Source organism: Stenella coeruleoalba, assembly GCF_951394435.1.
Source record: "Stenella coeruleoalba genome assembly, chromosome: 2".
Taxonomy (NCBI): domain Eukaryota; kingdom Metazoa; phylum Chordata; class Mammalia; order Artiodactyla; family Delphinidae; genus Stenella; species Stenella coeruleoalba.
This window is the reverse complement of record NC_137147.1, coordinates 10,614,154-10,636,754: the sequence shown is the minus strand read 5'-3', so window position 1 is coordinate 10,636,754 and position 22,601 is coordinate 10,614,154. Positions and strand designations below refer to the sequence as shown.

General features: G+C 37.5%; 1 protein-coding gene across 5 annotated transcripts in view; it reads left to right on the top strand.

Moving 5' to 3' along the window:
- The window catches only part of UNC79 (unc-79 homolog, NALCN channel complex subunit), a 279,675-nt gene that overhangs the window by 82,677 nt on the left and 174,397 nt on the right, over positions 1-22,601 (top strand). For all 5 annotated transcript variants that reach the window (XM_079914612.1, XM_079914610.1, XM_079914611.1 and 2 more), the window contains 3 exons: positions 4,088-4,180; positions 10,631-10,686; positions 11,360-11,489. In XM_079914612.1, coding sequence (XP_079770738.1) covers positions 4,088-4,180; positions 10,631-10,686; positions 11,360-11,489 — 279 coding nt within the window. The remainder of the gene's footprint in view (positions 1-4,087; positions 4,181-10,630; positions 10,687-11,359; positions 11,490-22,601) is intronic.

The window sequence follows — 22,601 nt, the reverse complement described above, 5'->3', positions numbered from 1 at the left end:
CCACCAAAAAGCCAGAGCTATCCTCCAAACATGTGAGTCAGATCATGTCACTTGCCTCTTCGAAAACGTGTAATAGCCTCCGATCACTCCTACAAATCAAATTCAACACCCTTCCGTGGCCCACAAGGCCCTCTGCCTTGTGATGTGGGCCCTGCTTATCTTACTACTTCATCACTTGTGTCTGCTAATGTTCACTCTGCTCTGTCCATATTGGCCTTTCTGCAGTTTCATAAAGGCACCAAGCTTTTGCTTTTCCTCTGTGTCAAAAGCCCTTTGTGCAAATGGTCACATGATTTGCTTCCTCATTCCCTTCAGGTCTCAGCTCAAGTATCATAGTCTTCCCAGAGGCCCTTCCTTACTCTCAAGCTAAAATAGGACCTTCCATTGCTCTCTACGTATTCCCTTGCCCTGCTTTATATTTCTTCACAGGTATTTGTTTGCCTGTTCCTCTGGAATAGTGCTGTCCACAGAACTTTCTGCAATGATGGAAATGTTATATAAAATTCTGTGCTGTCCAGTAGAATAGCTGCTAGCCACATGTGGCAGCTGAACACTTGAAAATGTATCTAGTGAGAGAGAGGTTTTTAATTTAGTTTACTTTTAATTAGTTTAAATTTAACCACATGTGGCTACTATATTGGATAGCACAGCTCTAGCATTTAAGCTTCATAAAGACAAAGACTTGCCTATCTTATTTATGGCTGTGTCTCAAGGGCCTAGAACAATGTCTGGATACTGAAAAGAAAAATACTCTGTGAATAAATAAGTGACTAGCACATTAGCTGTGAAGTCAAGTGACAGGCTGTAGTCCTAATAATTAGGTTGGTGTTCACATGCAAAATTTGGTTTCTCGTTTATAAGATGGCTTTTCCCATATACTTTTTTTTTTTAATGAGAATCATATAAGAGCTATACATGATAACACGTTAGGAATTACAAAATGCAGAAACAGATTAAGAAATTGTTATTGTTCATAGAAGGAGGGGATGGTGGTAATGATTGTTTTGGTGGTGCTAGGAAGATCAGGGAATAGGTCTTAAAACTTAATTGTATTTTCTGAGCACAACATTAAATGTAAAATTTTCTTATTTTTATTACTTCTCTGCTTCCTTCCATCGTGTGTAGCTTTGACCTTAGACACCCTCATGGGGACAAGCTGCATATCTGTTTGCCTCGTGCCTTTTTAACAAGATTCAATAAATGATGTGTGCCTCTGCATGTTTATTAAATTAGAATTGTGGTGATTTTGTTCAGTCTGTTAGAAAGCTATGAAATTGCAAGGCGCTGTCTGTTTATAGAAATATTGGAGCCAGTTTCTGAGGGCTGGAGCCACCGGAGCACTCTTGGCTTTGTGGCTGACCATTCTTGAGGGAGAGCGTAGGGGTAGGGGGGACATGCAGAGGTCACCGAGCCATTTGTCCTGTTCTGCAAATGAACTTCATCTAAATCATCTGAGACATTTGGGCATCTCTCCCTTTTTTTTTTTTTTTAATATTTATTTATTTATTTATTTAGGCTGTACCGGGTCTTAGCTGCAGCACACAGGATCTTTTAGTTGCAGCATACGAACTCCTAGCTGTGGCATGCATGCGGGATCCAGTTCCCCAACCAGGGATCAAACTCGGGCCCCCTGCACTGGGTGCGTGGAGTCCCACCCACTGGACCACCAGGGAAGTCCCATCTCTCCCATTTTTTTTTATTTTTTTATTTTTTTTTGCCGTACGCGGGTCTCTCACTGTTGTGGCCTCTCCCTTTGCGGAGCACAGGCTCCGGACGCGCAGGCTCAGCAGCCATGGCTCATGGGCCCAGCCGCTCCGCAGCATGTGGGATCCTCCCGAACCGGGGCACGAACCCGGGTCCCCTGCATCGGCAGGCGGACCCTCAACCACTGCGCCACCAGGGAAGCCCCATCTCTCCCATTTTTAAAGGTCTCCAGGCACAGTGCTTCTCAGCCTACCTTAATAAGTAGTTTTCATTTTTTAGAAACACTTATAGTTTAAAAGTTTGAAATGAGTTTAAACAAAGGTGAAAACACTTGTCCCAAAAGGAATGGATATAGTATACATATAATTATTTTTCCTTGCGTATGTCAAAGAGTACACTTTCTTTTGCTTTTTTCCCCCTTAAAGAAAGAACACAAGGGCATGCAATTATTCCTCCTACGCTTGGACACCTTACTGAGTATTTCCTTTCTTGTTCTCATTCCTGTAGTAGTACTTCTCAAATGCAGCTCCAAGGCCCACTTGGTCAGAATCACTTGATGTCCTTATTAAACATGTAGCTTTCCTGCTTCCAAACTGATTGAGTTAGACTCTCTAGGTATGGGGCCCTGGAAGCTGAATTTGAACCACCTCCCTGTCTAAACTCTGAGAGAAACTGAATCTTGTTCTTTAGGATTTGGCACAAAGATTGTTTTCCTTGATTAATCGTATTTGATTAATCAGCTTTAACATCTAAGAGCAGTGAGCTGATCTTCACATCTTTGTATAATAACTAATTTTTATTTATATTGTATAACCAAACTAATTTATGTACCTGAATATCACCTGCTTAGTGGGTTAGCAGCAGCCCAGCAGTAAGTTACTAATAAAAGCAAACTCAGGTAAATGGAACTTAATTATAGATCTGTTTTATTTGTTTGTTTATTTCTGTAAAACTATTGTAAAGCCACTGTCCATTGTGGTGCTCAGTGTTTTACGTTAAAAAGAAGAATCATGTTAAATTTTTTTTTGTCTTCTCTACTTTACTATACAACAAACCTTTTATTAGTGCTTTAATGATTCTTTTATACCTGTGTTTTATTATAAGTTGCCTTATTCTTGTTGGTTGTAGGTGAGATACTATTCCCAAACATTGCACTTTAATACTTTAAAATAAAGCAGATTTTAGGGTTATCTGCTTTTTTCTTGTTGTCTATGTTGATGGTCTTCTGCAGTATGTGTTGGAAATTGAGAGTTGACTTTTTGAGGGTGTCATAGTCACTGTTTACTGTTCTGTTCATGCTTTCTTGACAATTTGCTACAGGAGCCCAGCTCTAAGGAGAGGTTTCTGCTATTCCTGCAATTATCCTGAGAAAAGGAATTCATTTTATATTTGAGTCCTTTCTCAGTTACTGTGTTTAGAATAATAAAGTACTCTGGGGACAACATATTACCCCGAATGACCTCCATCAGTGATAGTTCTGGATGCTTATAGAGGTTACCTGATAACCCTCTATTAAAAAAGAAAGAGAAAGAAAGTTAATACAGTATTGGATGTCATCCTAAACAAGCCACTTAAAGATGTCTCTTAAAAGCAGTATGTAAGTGGTTATCACATGGAGATCACAATTATACGGCTAAAAGATGAATTTTGAAGAAACCAACTGACTTTGTGATTGAATACTGCGGGATAGGATAAAATGTCCAGCAACAGCATTATTCACAGATTCAAAAAGTGCTGTATTTCAAACAACTCAGGTGGATGTGAAGATGGTAAGCTCTGGAAGACTAAAAAAGTGATTGTCATGGTGATTAAGATGCTGATGATGAAGTTACATGTGAAGGTTTGAATAAAATTGTTTAGTGATAGGTGAGAGTTGAAACTAATTTTAAAATTGATATAACTAAATGCATATGGTACCCATTAAAAGTAGACTCTTTCATCTGCATCTCTTAAAGTTAATACATTCAAGTCGTGTTCAAAAACGTTTTATTTTTACCTTCTTATTTGGATAACCTTCAATATGCCTTATATTTGGGTACATGGAGGATTCTGTTTTTTCTATCTTTTCTACCTAGATATAAACATCTTGGAAACAGAGATCACATTTAAGTACAATTCTGATAAAACGATTACATTACCTTCTGGCATTACTCGTGCTCCTTGAAGATTCTCCCTAAATGTGCCTATGATAATGACTACTGTAGCGTTTGTAGGCTAGGACAAATTTTGTGGTTTTATTTATGCAAAACTTCTATTGATTTTTTTTCAAGTTTCTTCTCAGCTCTCATGGTCTATGCAAAGTAGCAACTAAATATAAATGTACAAATATAGAAATATATATATATAAATAAATTGTGTCTAATCAAAAAAATTTTGGTTTCAGTGGGCTCCTCAAGGAGAGAAGGTGTTCCTGCCCACGTTAATCTCTCCGCATCATCCATGCTAATGATTGCAATGCAGTACACATCCAATCCAGGTAAGTGAAAATTTGGATGGCTTCAGTAATTCCGAACCAATAATTAAATAAGACATCAAATAAGCAAGCTAGGAATTCTCATGTGAGAAGAACTTCTCTTGGTAAATAGAAACTGGAGATGTGTTAGAAAACAGACTTTCAACTTGAAATAAATTTCCTTTGCCTCTTGCTATTAGCAGTCATCTTGCTGACTACTGATCTTTTTAGAATGTCTGAGAACACAATTTTAGAACACTGACTGGAAATTGCTTGAATATAAATATATAGAAATAATTAAATTAGAAATATAAAAATCACCTGCAATTCTAACAACTAAAGATAACCACTGGGACTACTTCGTGAGTTCGCTACTCTGACACCACATGAATATCCTTGCACATAAAGCGTTCGTTACATTCCCACTAATTATACGTGAAAGTACATTGTAACCTGTCACTGAGTGTTATTATAAGATTTGTATAGAGATGGACAGATAAAAAGTAATATGTCATTTTGATCTGTGTTTCTTTGATTTCTAGTAATGTGGGACAGATATAATCTGATATATTCTGTTGGATTTCCATTCATCAGTGTAATTGCAGATGAACTTTGGGAAACTGACATAAAGGGGGGCTGACTGTTAGAGTCACATGCTAAGATATGAACTCAGTTTTTATTTTCATTTGGAAAGTAAACAAATTTGGTGGCCCTGTTTTCAGCCTTCTGCTTAATTACATAATGAATAATAATTGAGTTTTTGACTCAGCATAAGGAAAACAATTTTTTTCATTTAAAATCTTAATGCTCTTGGCCTGGAGTGTCATCCTTTAAATATGAAATTCCTTATGATTATTACGTGCATTTAATTAAAATGTAAATTTTTGGGGAAGTTATACCTCGTGTCTCACTCTGGCTTAAAGGATCCTCATAATGTCATTTATATTTATTAGATTTTATGTCCTGAAAAAAACCCCTTCACATAGAATCTAGTTAGTTAACTAAAGTCTCATCATCAGGGTTTGGTCCTAATTTCTAAGTTGGGAGGCAGTAGAGCGGGTTGGGTAGAATCGTGAGGTTAAGGGTGTGTGGGTTCATATCTGAGCTCAGCGCAGATTGCCAGGTATCTTAACCTTGAGCAAGTTCTTTAACTCCCCTAAGACCAAGTTCCCTCATCTATAAAATGGGAATTCTTCCTGTAGTACCTTAAAATGTTGTTGTGAGGATTTAATGACTTAAGTGTGTGTGAAGTGCTTCTTTAGCATAGTGATTTGACACATCATAAGCACTGCTCAGTAAACAGCAACACAGATCTCTGCAATCTGCCATTGTCTTCTTGGAGTTGAACGTTTCATTGGGAAACCACTGTGATCAAATACTTCTGTTATTTCTTAATCTGTATCTTCATCTGTTCACGGGGGAACGTGTATAGCTAGCTATTCTATACTAAGAATGACATTTGGGACCCCAAATTAATCTTATGATGGAAACATAAGAAGTGAGGTGCTATCCACCAGGGGACTCTCTGAGATCAAGCGGGTAGGGCATCATTATCCTTTGAACTTTTAGGGGAGACAGCAAGTGGCAGCCTGGTCCTTGTAGCTGATTGTGTATCAAGGATGGAGCAGGGTTCTTGCTCAGGCACCAGGAATTCATTGCAGAACACCTGTGTACATGGCTCCGTGCTAGGCATTGTGAAAACTACCCTGAAATGTAAGATATGATGCTTGCTGTGGAGTTTATGTCTCATTGGGAAGATTAGGCATGTTTACATAAGTCATTAGTTTACAATGCAAAGTAGTATGTAAAAAGTACCAAATAAATACTATAGGCTGTATTAATTCATCAGAGAAGAGAACTCTGTGGGTTGAAATGATCAGGAAGGGCTTTGTGCCACTTGAGCAAAGAATGGGTCTTAAAATACAGATAGAATTTTGATTGATAAGGTAAATGGGGTGTTCTGGGAGGGGAAGCAATTTATTTATTTATTTATTTTTAAATTTTCGTTGGAGTGTAGTTGCTTTGCAGTGTTGTGTTAGTTTCTACTACTGCACAACAAAATGAGTCAGCCATACATATACATGTATCGCCTCCATTTAGAACACTACAGTGCATTAAGTAAAGTTCCCTGTTCTATACAGTGTGTTCCCATCAGTTGTCTATTTTATACATAGTATCAATAGTGTATATGAGTCAATCCCAATCTCCCAATTCTTCCCACCCCCACCCCTTTCCCCCTTGGTATCCATTTGTTCTCTATGTCTGTGTCTCTATTTCTGTTTGGTAATTAAGATCATCTATACCATTTTTCTAGATTCCACATATATGTACAATATTTGTATTAATATACAATATATGTATTAATATACAATATTTGTTTTTCTCTTTCTGACTTACTTCACTCTGTGTGACACTCTCTTGGTCCATCCACGTCTCTGTAAGTCACCCAGTTTTGTTCCTTTTTACGACTGAGTGATATTCCATTGTATATATGTTCCACATCTTCTTTATACGTTCCTCTGTTGATGGACATTTAGATTGCTTCCATGACCTGGCTATTGTAAATAGTGCTGCTATGAACATCGGGGTGCATGTGTCTTTTTGAATTATGGTTTTCTCTGGGTATATGCCCAGTAGTGGGATTGCTGGGTCATATGGTAGTTCTATTTTTAGTTTTTTAAGGAACCTCCATACTCTTCTCCATAGTGTCTGTACCAATTTACATTCCCACCAACAGTGTAAGAGGGTTCTCTTTTCTCCACACCCTCTCCAGCATTTATTGTTTATAGATCTTTTGATGATGGCCATTCTGACCTGTGTGAGGTGATACCTCATTGTAGTTTTGATTTGCACTCTCTAATAATTAGTGATGTTGAGCATCTTTTCATGTGTTTGTTGGCCATCTGTATGTCTTCTTTGGAGAAATGTCTATGTAGGTCGTCTGCCCATTTTTTGATTGGGTTGTTTGTTTTTTTGATGTTGAGCTGCATGAGCTGCTTGTATATTTTGGAGATTAATCCTTTGTCAGTTGCTTTGTTTGCAAATATTTTCTCCTATTCTGAGGGTTGTCTCTTCATCTTTTTTGTGGTTTCCTTTGCTGTGCAAAAGCTTTGAAGTTTCATTAGGTCCCATTAGTTTATTTTTGTTTTTATTTTCATTACTCTAGGAGGTGGGTCAAAAAAGATCTTGCTGCGATTTATGTCAAAGAGTGTTCTGCCTATGTTTTCCTCTACGAGTTTTATAGTGTCTGGCCTTACATTTAGGTCTTTAACCCATTTGGAGTTTATTTTTGTGTATGGTGTTAGGGAGTGTTCTAATTTCATTCTTCTACATGTAACTGTCCAGTTTTCCCAGCACCACTTATTGAAGAGACTGTCTTTTCTCCATTGTATATTTTTGAGGAGGGGAAGCAGTTTAAATAAAGGGGCTCTCTAGGTCTGTTCATGGGCAGTCAGTGTATTCCTCTGAGCAAGGTTCGTGTAGCAAACATATGGAGAATAGCAGACACCATGTAAGAGAAAGTACCCCGGAGCATCTGTGCTTGAGAACTCAGTCATGGCTTCAGAAAATTCCAAGTCTAGAGGACCATTTATATACTCCACAAACAGTTACTGAGTATCTGCTATGTGCCAGGCACTGGGAACACCATAATTAGTAAAACAGAACCGACCCCTTTCCTCTCTTCATAAAGCTTATCGTGTGGTGGAAGGAGAAGACATTAATCAAATAATTGTAACAGCCAATGCCCAGTTTCAATTGTGACAGGTTCTTCGAAAGATGTACATTGTGCTATGATGAGACCCTATAAAAGGGGATTTTTCTTTTCTTGAAGAGGTCAGAGAGGACTTTTCTGGGAATATAACGTTTTGTCTGAGGACTGATGGACGAGTAGCATTAACAAGGCCTATCAGGGAGTGGAGGTTTCCAGGCAGAGGAATCTCGTATGTCAGGAGGGAGCCTGGCAAGCAGGTGGGACTGAAAAGTCATTGTAGCTGGAGCTCAGAGTGAGGGCTGCCTGGTGTGAGATGAGACTGTAGACTTCTGCAGGCCAGAACATGCAGGATGTCGTGGGCTCTGGGAGTCCTGCGTTTATCCCAAGTCTAATGGAAAAGTGCTGAAGGACTTTGAGTGGTGGTGTGTGTGTCACCCGAGCTGCAGTTGAGAATGGATTAAGAAGGTGCTGGAATGGATACAGATTGACCCATGAGGAGGCCATTGCATTTGTGTAGGCATGTAAAAGTCAGGGTTGATTGAGGCTGAGAAAAGTGGATACATCTGAGAGCTATTTAGGAAGTAAAACTGATAGGGTGTGGTGAGGTATTGGATATGGTTGCATTCTGGCTTCCGAACTGGGTGCATGGTGGTTCCATTCACTGCAAAAAGAGACACTGGAAGAGAAAGACCAGGTTTCTAAGGGAAGATCATGAGGTCTACTTTGGACATGTTATGTTAGAAGCGTCTTTGAGACATTTGAGAGAAAATAATATACTTTAGACTAATACAATGTCATATGTCAATTATATCTTAATAAAACTGTGGAAAAAAATCACACATAACCTCAGTAATAGTTATACATATCCAAAACACAAAAATGCAAAAAAATCAGGTTTCTTCAGAAAAAAGAGATAATAGTAATTAGGAAGTTGTATTATGAACCCAGAACTGAGTTCTGGGCTAGAAGTAATGAACTTTGAGCCCTCATGTAAGTGTCCAGTGCTATTCACTGAATTGCATATAGAGGGTACCTGAAGTTGTAAAGGCATACCTCCTTTTAGTGCACTTTGCTCTACTGTGCTTCACAGATATTGTGCTTTTTACAAATTGAAGTTTTGTGGCAACCCTGCATTGTCAGACAATGGTTAGCATTTTTTAGCAATGAAATATTTTAAAACTGAGGTGTGTACACTGGTTTTTAAGATATATTGCTATTGCACACTTAATAGACTACTTAATATATACTTTATGTTTATATAAAGTGTACATTAATATACTTAATGTTTGTATAGTGCAAACATAACTGTTATATGCATGGAGAAACCAAAAAATTTGTATGATTCGCGTTATTGCAGTATTTGCTTTCTTGCTATGATCTGGAATGGAACCTGCAGTATCTCTGATATATTGCTGTATATGAGTGTGACATTGCTTACAAGAGAGCGCAGAATGAAAAGTGGATTTGACTTATGACCAGGCCTTCAGGAACTCCAACAGATACTGGCCCAGTGGAAGAAGAAGTCTTGGAGACAGCTCCGCAGTATCAGGGGCCTGAGAGACCATCTTTGTGTTTCTCTTGAACTTCTCCTCATGTTTGCAAGATATGCCACAGTGGAGGTTATTATATTCTTACAAAACTACATCTAAAAACAGGTTTCAAAAATATATCCTATCAAATCCTATCAAAAATAGGATCAGTCAGGGTAATCAGAGAAAGGTCTCCTGGTGTGCCTCTTTCCTTCTGTCAAAGAGGAAAAATGAGTCTCAGAAACTCCTCAGCAGATTCTTTCTTAGGTCTTGCTGGCCAGCACTGAGTCACATGGCCATCCCTAGCTGCAACAGAATCTGGGAAATTGTCTTGCTTGGCAGTCTGCATACTGGGAGCTGAACAAGGAAGAAAGGGTTGTTGTTAGCAGTTGAGTAGCAACAACAGTGTCTGCCACAGGTAGTAGGAGAGGGTCAGTCATGAAGTCAAGGAAAGAGGGTGGTCAGCAGTACTAAATGTTGCTGAAAGTCAAGTGGGAGGCAGACTGATAAATGTCCATAGAATTGAACGACATGGAGGTCATCGGTGACTAAAGGGAGACCTGCTTCAGTGCCATGATAGGGTTGGCAGATAAATTAGGGAAGGTATAAAACGGGTATCTAACTAAGGTGAAAGTATCTTTATTCCTCAAGTAAACGTAGGCAAATCAAAGAAGATTGCTGTTGTATAGCTTTTAAGGACTCCTCAACAAGATGGAGTTGGTGATAATAGACTGCCATTCTAATCCATCAGTCTGTCACTTGCTATCTGTCCAACCTTGGGCAAGGTAGGAAACTAAACCTCACTTTTTTAACTGCAACATGGTGGTTATGAGATACATAATACATAAAGCTCTTAGCTCAGTACCTGGCACATAATGAACGCTCAATAAATGTAAGCTGTTATTATGATCCTATTAGGCTATTTTTTTCCCCGTGCAGTTCTTGATTACATTGATATAAGTTTATGTTATAAAAGTATGATTACTAGGGAGTTTTCTAAATATTTCCTTTGTTAAGATGAATAAAATACTTCTCAAGGATCTTGGAATAAAGCTTGATAAAGTCAAGGGCTTATATGATTTTTGAAAGGCATGAATATATGAAAATAAGTAATTTCTAATTTAATGACTAGAGTGAAAAGTCTAATATAATTTAGACTAATATAGTTTATTTTAAAGGACCTTTTGTCTGGTATTTACATTTCACGTTCAAATTATATTTTCTTCCTTACAGTATATCATTGTCAATTATTGGAATGCCTCATGAAATATAAACAAGAAGTCTGGAAAGTAAGTTTGGGGCCACATTAAACTCATAGTCACAAGTTCAATTTGTATAATATAGTAAAAATTGTTTGCATATTAAAACTATTGTTTAGATCAAATTTATTGATGTCTTATTATTTTGGTATGGTAGAACTTATAATCCTTTCCTTACTGGTTAATTATTTACCATTTAGAGCAGAAATGATACTTGAAGAACACAGTGGCTTGACAGAAAATGTAATTGGATATATCTTATTCTTGAAATTTAGCAGATACTATATTATGTGACAGTTTTACTTGATTTGAAATGTTGCTTGGGAAACTTTCTTCTTTCAAATAGGAGATGTGAATTATTAAGAAATATGTTTTAGGGAAATGTTTTTAAAAATGCAGTATTTGGCAAACTGGCTTTATGCTATTCTAAAATCTTTCTTTCACGTTATTCTGAGGAGAGAAGAATTTGTTAAAAGATAGTGTACATCTGAACACTACTGGGGGGCTTATTTACAGGACCCATAAAAATAATAAAAAATATATTATGATTTAATCTGCAAAGCCCATCTGGATGATGAGATTCCAGGGAAATTAACCAGCTCAATCCCTCCATTAGAATTTTCACTGCTTTGGTAATGTTGAATGAGCTACCTTTATTTTTATTTGATGATGCTAGTGAAAATATGCTTCTTGTCTCCTTTAGGATCTTTTGTATGTGATAGCCTATGGGCCTTCACAGGTGAAACCTCCAGCTGTGCAAATGCTGTTCCATTACTGGCCCAATTTAAAACCTCCTGGGGCAATAAGCGAGTACAGGGGCTTACAGTACACAGGTAAGATTAGGATAGCTCTGTGATGCCCCATCTTTATTTCTTCTGTGCCACATTTGCCTCACTTACTTGTATTTTTTAATCTTGCTAGATTAAATTTACTGTGCCTTTAGACATTGTCATAAATCCTTTTTGAAACTAGGTGGTATAAAAATAAATTAATTAAAATTAATTTCAAAAGCTTTTATGACATCATAGCAAACCATGTTAAGTTCCAGTCCCATTTGCTGTACACCTGGCCTCTGGTCTTAACACTGCTAACGCTGATCGCTGCAAAGGTGTGCGCAGTCAGTGATGCTGCAGATTGGCTCAGATTCAGCAAAATCCCAAGTGGCTAATTCTGCTCTGTTGAGAAGGCTTGGAGTGCTTTCAACATTACCAGTTCAGGCACTAAATAAAAATTAAATGACCCTGAAAGCCTAGGTAGACATGAAGACTCAACCCTTGGTGAATACTGGTATAATTAATCACCAACAAGTAAACACTGAGTTTATTGTAAAGACATATATTTACCAAAAACCAAACTAACTAACCCTTATGTAGTTTATGTTTATATGTTATAAAATCAAAGAAGCAATCTATGGCTAATGGAGTTTCTGATGCCCCTGACTACCCTCTCCCCCCACTTAACTGTATAATATTTTTCTGAAAATGGAAGAGGTGGATATTTTGGCGTAGCTTTTATTCAAGTTACTGTGGAGTTGTATACTGATATTCTGAGAAAATACTTTTTTCTTGGCATCATCTTTCCAAAGGTGATTTGAGGTGGTTCAGAGGGGATTTAACATAATTCAAGTGTCTGTTTTATGCTCCTGATTAAAGCCAAGTGTTAGAGGTATTGATGGTGCTTGGTGGGCTTATTCTAAACTCAGAACAAATAATATTGGCCTTAGTGGTAACAATAGTATTAATTGAAATGATGAAGGTAGATAGTAGGTAAATTTAAAAAAATGGAAATTGGTATCATTGATGTTTTATATCATTGCTAGTGGAGAATGTTTAAGCGTTGCTGAGTGGATAATTTGAGTGTAAAAGCAAGAAGTTGGAAGGACTAATAAAATAAAAGGTGAAATGACAGAAATATTTGACACCAATCTCTTCCCAATAGATCCCTGAAATAAGCGTTTATGTGATGTATGAATGGGTAACTAGTATCAAATGAAATTTATTCATTTGATACATATTTGAAGAGTACTATAGGAAAGAGAAAGTATAGTGCCAGGCACTATACTTTGTGTTGATGGTAGAAGAACTGACACAAATCCAGACCCCATGGAGCTTAATGCAGTCTAGATATGGAAATTCATTCATTTCCTCAACAAATATTTATGGGGCATCTACTATTAGCCAGACATTATCCTAAGCACTGGCGATACAGTGATAAAAAAAACAGGCTAAGACATTGGTGCGAACATTCCAGCTGGGGGAAAGACCAGGAAACTACCTGACAGTGTAATAAGCACTAAGGTAGAGCAAAATACAGAGAGCTGTGGGAACACCCAGGAAGAGCCTTTGAACTCACCCTGATGGTGGGCAAATTTGGGGAGGGTTAAGTTGTCAAGGAAAGTCCTCAAGTGTGTGACATGAAAGCTGATGCCTGAAAGATATACGCACGATAGATAGAGTCATAAGGGGAGTGAATCATGAACCGCTAAAATGTGAGTTTGAGGCAGAAGGAACTGCATGGGTTCAGACTTGGAGGCCGAAGATAGCATGATCGTATTTAGGAACTGGAAAAAGTCATATGCAGCCAGATAGTGGAGGGACAGGAGGAGAAAAGCCAGAGAGAAGCAGAAAGTCTGACAGGGCCCGTGAAAGAGTGTGGATTTTATCCTAGCAGCAAAGTGAAACCATGCACAGGTTTTGTTTTTTGTTTTTTTTTTGTTTTGCGGTACGCGGGCCTCTCACTGTTGTGGCCTCTCCCGTTGCGGAGCACAGGCTCCGGACGCGCAGGCTCAGCGGCCATGGCTCATGGGCCCAGCAGCTCCGCGGCATGTGGGATCCTCCCGGACCGGGGCACGAACCCGTGTCCCCTGCATCGGCAGGTGGACTCTCAACCACTGCGCCACCAGGGAAGCCCCATGCACAGGTTTTAAATGGAGAAACCACATGATGAGATTTGCCTGTTCAGAGCATATGAGAAGCCTGGCAAACTGACAGCCACTTCCATTTACCCCCATGACCATACGCTCTTGGAAGAGCCAGCCAAACCTGTCTCCTCAGAATAGCTCAGCCTATGCTTACCGAGATCAGAAGAGACGCTCTCATCTTCTCTTGGCTTATCTGAACAAGATGTCTCTGTCTAAAGGCATTCATTCATTCTCCAGTCCATTCTTGTACTCATACCTCCACACACTTCCATCCTTTCAGTGTGTCATTATTTGTCTTCTACCTGCCAGCCTCTGTCCAAGGCCCTGGGAAACAGCTCTCTTGGAACTACCATGCTAGTTGACCATCGTGTTTTGTGCAGGAAACAAGCGATCATGGAAAAAAATGAATCATTCTGATCTATGTATTACTATTTATCCAGCACTGGCTGTCTGTCTGACGTCATTCTAGCTGCTTATTATCTCATTTAATATGTTAGCCTTCTCCTAGTTGAACAAAATTTATGGACCAAGCGCCATATTGGGTTTTATAGACATTTTTCTCAGTTAATTCTCACAAAAACCTTGAGAGGTAGTTTTCTTATTGCAATGTTACAGATGAAGCGTAGGACAGAGAGTTTAAGTAACAGCACTAAGTTCACACAGATAATAAAGGAGCACAGCTTGAATTTGATCCTAGATCATCTTAACTGAAAATCCACATTGTTCTGTTCAATTCAGTTCTGTAATTAAACTTTAGCTGGAGCACTAGAAAATTTTCTGCAATGCTTTCGACAATGAAATATGCACTAAAGGGTATCTTCGGTATTTAGGTGGCATTAAAACCCTAAATATTCTCAATAAAAAAATTATGTGGAGATAGAATTTTATGGACTTGGAAGCTCAAAGATGAAATGCCTTCTTAGGGACCAGCAACACTGTATGTCTTCCCAGTGATTTATTTCCTTTTTAAAAAGTAAATTTTATTTTTTATAAAAGGAAAATTTGCTTCTAGAAAAATCATAGAAATATGAAAGAAAGAAAAAATACTAACTAGAAATGACCATTATTAACATTTTGGTATATTTCCCTCCAGTTTTTTTTTTTTTAGATTTTGGGGGTAGGAGTTTATTAATTAATTAATTTATTTTTGCTGTGTTGGGTCTTCGTTTCTGTGCGAGGGCTTTCTCTAGTTGTGGCAAGCGGGGGCCACTCTTCATCGCGGTGTGCAGGCCTCTCACTATTGCAGCCTCTCTTGTTGCAGAGCGCAGGCTCCAGACGCGCAGGCTCAGCAGTTGTGGCTCACAGGCCTAGTTGCTCCACGGCATGTGGGATCCTCCCAGACCAGGGCTCGAACCCGTTTCCCCTGCATTGGCAGGCAGATTCTCAACCACTGCGCCACCAGGGAAGCCCCTCCCTCCAGTTTTTTTGATGAGCATTTTAAAATACAATAGAGGTCATATTGTATATAATTGTACAAAGTTACCCCCCCTCCTTACTATGACATTTTTCAAATACAGAAAAGTTTAAAGAGTAACACTATGAACACATATATAGCCACCTAGATTTAATAATTGTTAGTAATTCACCATAATTTTAACAATACATATATGTATTTAATTTATTTATTGCTTTTAAAACGTAATAACATGGGAATATTTACAGCTCATATGAAGATGATGATCCAATAGTGAGGATTTGGTAATCTACAATGTTTGCTTCTTTTGAGTTTATTAGTATTTATCAACAACAAAAACTACCCCAATTATTTTGGTCATTAAATACAAATCTTAAAGATGCAAAAATTACAAGTTTCTTGGGAATGAAATAGCCATTATATTGTTCTATAAAGCTCTGCTGTGGGGGAGAAAGAAATTACTTAGCAATTTTCTTGCTACAGTGTGCCAATAGTACATAATTTAGCCTTTGGTAACAAAGATGAACACAAGTTATTGTGTAGTTTCCATCTGAATTAGAGGACAAAAATGTGGCACACTATATAATTTTCCAAGACCGAGATTGTGGCAAAAGTAGATCGAGAATGACTTAAGATAGCACTACAAGGTTAAACTTTGGTGTAGTCTACCACATATCTAACCCTACATTAGTAGAGTTGGATTCTTGAGTTGTATACAAGTTAAAAATACAAGAAGGCCTACCAGTCCTTTTACGTCCTAACTTCCTCCTCATTGACTTCTTATTTATCTTTTTATTATATTGATTTTATGCCCACATAATTTAAAATGTTTTAAACCATTTTATTGGTGCATTATAGACATGTAAAAAAATACAAATTTTAAGTATATGTGGAACACCTCCCACCATGTTTACTGCCATGATTACCTTCTCCTTCTGTCCCACAGGTAACCACTAGCCTGCCTTCTTTTTATTTTTTGGAAAGGAAAGTTTGCTTTATTTTGGATGCCGGCACACAAGGGGGTTGGCAGGGGGACTCCTGTCCAAAGGCCGCCTCCCTCCCTCCCACACCCCCTCCACCCCACCCTGCCAACAGTCAGTGGGCAAGAGCTTTTATAGACGGAGGGAGGGGGCTACATGCAGAAACAGAACAGTCAGCTCTGACAGTCATCTTGAAATTGGTTATTGGTGGTCTGACCAGCATCATCTTGATTGTCTTAAGTACAGTTAATCTTCAGTTCCAGGGTCGGTTTGTTCCCATTTCTTTGATAGCCTGACTTCTAACATCAGAGATCATTCTTGCCTAGTTTTTAATTTTATATAAATGGAATCACACATTATTTGTGTGTGTGTGCCAGTGTGTCTGTGTGTGTGTGATTTATCCGTGGGTTGAGCATAACTGCACTTTGTTCATTTTTATTACTATATATATATATCAATATTTTACCAAATGTATGTACCACAGTTTATGTATCCATTTTACTATTAATGGATATTTGGGCTGTTCACACTTTTTGGCTCTTACAAATAATGCTGCCATGAACATCCTTCCCCATATCTTTTGGTACACACATGAACACATGTCTGCTAGATACATGCCTAGGGTAGAATTATTGGATCAGAGGGTATGAATCTATCCAGTTTTAATGGATAATGGCAAACAGTTTTCCAAAACTAGTAATGGTTGTACTAGTTTGTACTACCGTTAGTAGTGTATGAGAGTTCTTTTTGTCTATATTTCACATTTTGAGCAATACTTAATTTTATTTGTTTTCAAAACTGTAGTCATATTTGAGGATTTGTAGAAGTACCTTATTGTGCTTATAGTTTGTGGTTCCCTGATTACTAATGAAGTTGAACACTTTCATATATTTATTGGCCATTTGGATATCCTCTTTAAATAATCTTTGTCAGTTACATATGTTACGAATATCTTTTCTTATTTTTTCTCTCTTTTAATGATGACTTTTGATTAATTGAGCTCCTTATTTTTAATGTAATCAAATTAGCAATCTTTTTCATTATATAAAGTGCTTTTTATATCCTAGGAAAATCTTTCCCTACTCCAAAATTATGACAATATTATTCATTATCTTATAGAATATTTGTTTTTTACATTTTACATTTAGATGTAGCTGGGACTAATTTTCCTGTATGGTGTGAGGTAAGGGACAATTTTTTTTACCTCTTATGGATAGTCGACTCAACATCATTTACTGAAAATATCGTCCTTTTATTTATTTATTTATTTTTGCGGTACGCGGGTCTCGCACTGTTGTGGCCTCTCCCGTTGTGGAGCACAGGCTCCGGACGTGCAGGCTCAGCGGCCATGGCTCACGGGCCCAGCCGCTCCGCGGCATGTGGGATCCTCCCGGACCGGGGCACGAACCTGCGTCCCCTGCATCGGCAGGCGGACTCTAAACCACTGCGCCACCAGGGAAGCCCAATATCGTCCTTTTATTACTGCTCTGTAGTACCATTTTTTTCATAAATCAAGTGTCTATTTGAGGATGGCTCTGTCTGTGGATTCTTTATTTAGTTCTATTTGTGTATTTTTCCTTTTCACAATACTACACTGTCTGAATTAATGTACATTAATAATAAGATTTTATATCCTTCAGTGCAAGTCTTTCTACCTTGCTGTAATTGTTGATCTCTTGCTTGTCTCCCCTGCTTTCTCTTCTTCCTGTTCTTTCTTCTTCTCTTCCTCCTTCAAGGTTATTCCTAGCTGTTTGCTAAGTTGAAGAGTTTGTCAAGTTAAACACACACAAACATATACCTAAACAACTAGGATTTGATTGATAATTGCCTTGAATCTATAGACCAATTTGGGGAACTGACATCTGTGTAATATTGAATCTTCTAGTCCATGTGCATAGTATCTCTCTTCATTTATTTAGGCTTTCTTTAGTTTCCCTCAATGCTGTTTTGTAGTTTTCTGTGTAGATGTCTTGCCTATGTCTCATGTAGTGTGTTGCTAGGTATTTATTTATTTATTTTGATGTTATTGTCAATGATATATCTTTTAGAAATTACATTTTCTAACTCTTTTTGCTAGTATATAGACATGCAATTAATTCTAGTATATTGATCTTATATCCAGCAACCTTGATAAATCACTTTTTAATTCTAATAATGAATCTGTAGTTTTGTTTTTAAAAAATTTTTCATGTTTGCAATTATATTATTGTTGAATGATAACAGTTTAATGTCTCCTTTTCAGTCCTTAAGGCTTTTATGTCTCTTGCCTTGTTGTATGGGCTAAAACCTCCTATGCTATGCTGAGTTCTAAGTTCCTTCATGGTTTCCCCTTTGACCCATGGGTCATTTAGAAGGATGATGATTAATTTCTAATCATATGGGGATTTTCGTAGTGAAGTTTTATATTGGTTTATAGCTTGACTCCTCTATAGTCAGACAACATACTTTGTATTATTTCATTCCTCTGACAGTTTTAAGCCCTACTTTCTTTAGGGCTGAGCTTATGGTCATTTTTGTAAACATTCCTGTGTACTTAGAAGAGCTCATATTTGGCAGTTGTTTGATATTGTGTTCTACATAAATATATCAATTAAATAAAATTTCTTAATTGTGTAGTTCAAATAGTCTATATCCTTATTGCATTTTTGTATGTTTCTTCCATCGGTTACTAAGCGTAGAATGTTAAACTTTCCCACTGATGATTGTGGATTTGTGTATTTCTCCTTGTAGTTCTGTCAGTATTTGCTGTATAAGTTTGGAGGCTGTTTTATTAGGTGTGGACAAATTTAGAATACACTATCTTTCTGGTGAATTGAAACTTTTACCATTATGAAATGCATGCCTTTATTTCTAGTAATGCTTTTTTTAATATCAAAATCTACTTTGTTTTATTCTAATATAGCTATACCAGCTTTCATGAGTGTGTGTGTAGTATAAAATTTCTGACCATTTTGTTTTCAGCTTTTTAAGATTTGTATATTTATTTCATGTGTGTCTTGTAAGTAGCATATAGTTCTATTTTTTAAACTCAGTTTTCATGATCTTTGTCTTCTAATTGAAACACTTATTCCATATATATGCAATGTAATTACTAGGATATTTGATTTTAAATCCACCATTTTCTATTTCTCCTGCCTTTTGTGTTCTCTTTTCTCTCTCTTTTTGCCTATTTTGCACTAATTGAGTATATTTAAATATTTCATCTTTGTCCTGGTGAGTTATTCATTTTAAACATTAATTTTAAACATTACCCTAGAGATTACAGTAGTCCCCCCTTACCCATGGTTTTGCTTTCCATGGTTTTGGCTACCCACGGTCAACTGCAGTCCGAAAATATTAAATGGAAAATTTCAGAAATAATTCATAAGTTTAAAATTGTGTGCTGTGTTGAATGGTATGATGAAATCTCACACCCTCCTGCAGTGTCCCACCTGGGATTCCCAACCGTAGATATCATATTCTCCTGACATCCAATCATCAGCATCATCATGGCTTGATGATCCAGGATCACCCCAAGCAGAAGATCCATCTTCTGATGTATTGTCAGAAGGTCAATAGTAGTGTAACACAACAACACAATTCCTACATCATTCATCTCAATTCATCTCATCATGCAGGCATTTTAATCTCACATTATCTTAAGAAGGGTGAGTACAGTACAATAAGATATTTTGAGAGGGAGAGACCACATTCACATAACTTTTATTACAGTATATTGTTATAATTGTTCTACTTCATTATTAGTTATTATTGTTAATTTTTATTGTGCCTAATTTTTTTAAACAAATTTATTTATTTTATTTATTTATTTTTGGCTGCTTTGGGTCTTCGTTGCTGCATGCGGGCTTTCCTAGTTGCGGCGAGTGGGGGCTACTCTTCGTTGCGGTGTGCAGGCTTCTCATTGCAGTAGTTTCTCTTGTGGTGCACGAGCTCTAGGTGTGCAGCACATGGGCTCAGTAGTTGTGGCTCGAGGGCTCTAGAGTACAGGTTCAGTTAGTTGTGGTGCATGGGCTTAGTTGCTCCGTGGCACGTGGGATTTTCCTGCACCAGGGATTGAACCTGTGTCCCCTGAATCAGCAAGCGGATTCTCAACCACTGCACCACCAGGGAAGCCCTGTGCCTAATTTATAAATTAAACTTGATCATAGATATATATGTATAGGAAAATCATATTATACTTAGGGTTCAGTAGTATCCATGGTTTCAGGCATCTGCTGGGGGTCATGGAACGTATAGATAGATAGATAGATAAGGGGGGGGTGGATTACCATACACCATGTGTTTTTTGTTTTTTTTTTTTTTCTTGCGGTATGCGGGCCTCTCACTGTTGTGGCCTCTCCCGCTGCGGAGCACAGGCTCCGGACGCGAAGGCTCAGCAGCCATGGCTCACGGGCCCAGCCGCTCCACAGCATATGGGATCTTCCCGGACCAGGGCACGAACCCGTGTCCCCTGCATCGGCAGGCGGATTCTCCACCACTGCGCCACCAGGGAAGCCCCACCATGCATTTTGACTTGTCAGTGTCCAGTATAAAATAGTACTTTTACCTTTTTCTGTAAAATGGCAGAAGATTTTAACTTCTTTTACACACTCCTGACTTTCATGCTATGCTCTATTTTTAATAATTACAGAAAACATAATTATTATTGTTCTTTGCAGTCAGTATTCATTAGATTTTTTCTTGCTCTTTTCCCTTTTTATATCTGTAAGCTCCCATCTAGGATTTAATGTTTTTCCTTAATAATTTCCTTCTGTATTTCCTTTAGTGCCTTTCTATTGGGGATACATGTTCTCAGTTAGTGTTTGTCTGAAAATGTCTTTGTTTCGGCTTGATTTCTTAAAGATATTTTCTCAGTGTATAGAATTCTAGATTGGCATTTTCTTTCAGTACTTTGAAGGTATTTAATGATCTTTTTGTTTTCATTTTTTCTGTTGAGCTGTCAGTTTTTGCTCTTTATTAAATTGAAGTATAGTTGATTTACAATACTGTGTTAGTTTCAGGTGTACAGCAAAATGATTCAGTTTCATATATATATATGTATATGCATATATATATATTATTTTTCAGATTCTTTTCCATTATAGGTTATTAAAAGATAATGAATATAGTCCCCTGTGCTATACAGTAAATCCTTGTTGTTTATCTATTTTGTATATAGTAATGTGTATCTGTTCATCCCATCCTCCTAATTTATCCCTCTCCCACCTTTCCCCTTTGGTAACCATAAGTTTGTTTTCTATGTCTGTGAGTCTGTTTCTGTTTTGTAAATATGTTTGCTTATGCTGTTTTTTAGATTCCATGTATAAGTGATAACGTATAATATTTGTCTTTGTCTGACTTACTTCACTTAGTATGATAATCTCTAGGTCCATCCATGTTGCTGCAAATGACAATATTTCATTCTTTTTTATGACTAGTATTCCGTTGTATATATATACTACATCTTTATCCATTCATCTGTTGATGGACACTTAGATTGCTTCCATGTCTTGGCTATTATAAATAGTGCTGCTATGAACATTGGGGTGCATGTATCTTTCCAAATTAGGGTTTTTGTTTTTTCTGGATATATGCTCAGGAGTAGGATTGCTGGATCATATGGTAACTCTATTTTTAGTTTTTTAAGGAACTTCCATACTGTTTTCCATAGTGGCTGTACTAATTTACATTCCCACCAACAGTGTAGAAGGGTTCCCTTTTTGCCACACTCTCTCCAGCATTTTTTATCTGTAGACTTTTCGATTATGGCCATTCTGACTGGTGTGAGATGATACCTCATTGTAGTTTTGATTTGCATTTCTCTAATTTTAGCGATGTTGAGCACCTTTTCATGTGCCTGTTGGCCATCTGTATGTTTTCTTTGGAGAAATGTCTATTTAGGTCTTCTGCCCATTTTTTAATTTTTATTTTTTTTATTGAGCTGTATGAGCTCTTTGTGTATTTTAGAAATTAAGCCCTTGTCAGTCTTTTCATTTGCAAATAATTTCTCCCATTCTGTAGATTCTCTTTTCATTTTATTTATGGTTTCTTTCGTTGTGCAAAAGCTTATAAGTTTGATTAGGTCCCATTTGTTTATGTTTTCTTTTCTTTCCTTTTCCTTGGAGGATTGATTTAAGAAAATATTTTTATGATTTATGTCAGAGAATGTTTTGCCTATGTTCTCTTCCAGGAGTTTTATGGTATCATGTCTTATATTTAAGTCTTTAAGCCATTTTGAGTTTATTTTTTTGTATGGTATGAGGGAGTGTTCTAACTTCACTGATTTACATGTGGCTGTTCAGCTTTCCCAACACCACTTGCTGAAGAGACTGTCTTTTCTCCATTGCCTCCTTTGTGGAAGATTAATTGACCATAGGTGTTTGGGTTTATTTCTGGGCTCTCTATTCTGTTCCAGTGACCTATATGTCTGTTTTTGTGCCAACGTTTGTGCCAACACAATGCTGTTTTGATCACTGTAGCTTTGTAGTATTGTCTGAAGTCTGGAAGGGTTATGCCTCCAGCTTTGTTATTTTTCCTCAGGATTGCTTTGGCAATTCTGGATCCTTTGTGCTTCCATATAAATTTTAGGGTTATTTCTTCTAGTTCTGTGAAAAAGGTCACGGGTAATTTGATAGGGTTCACATTAAATCTG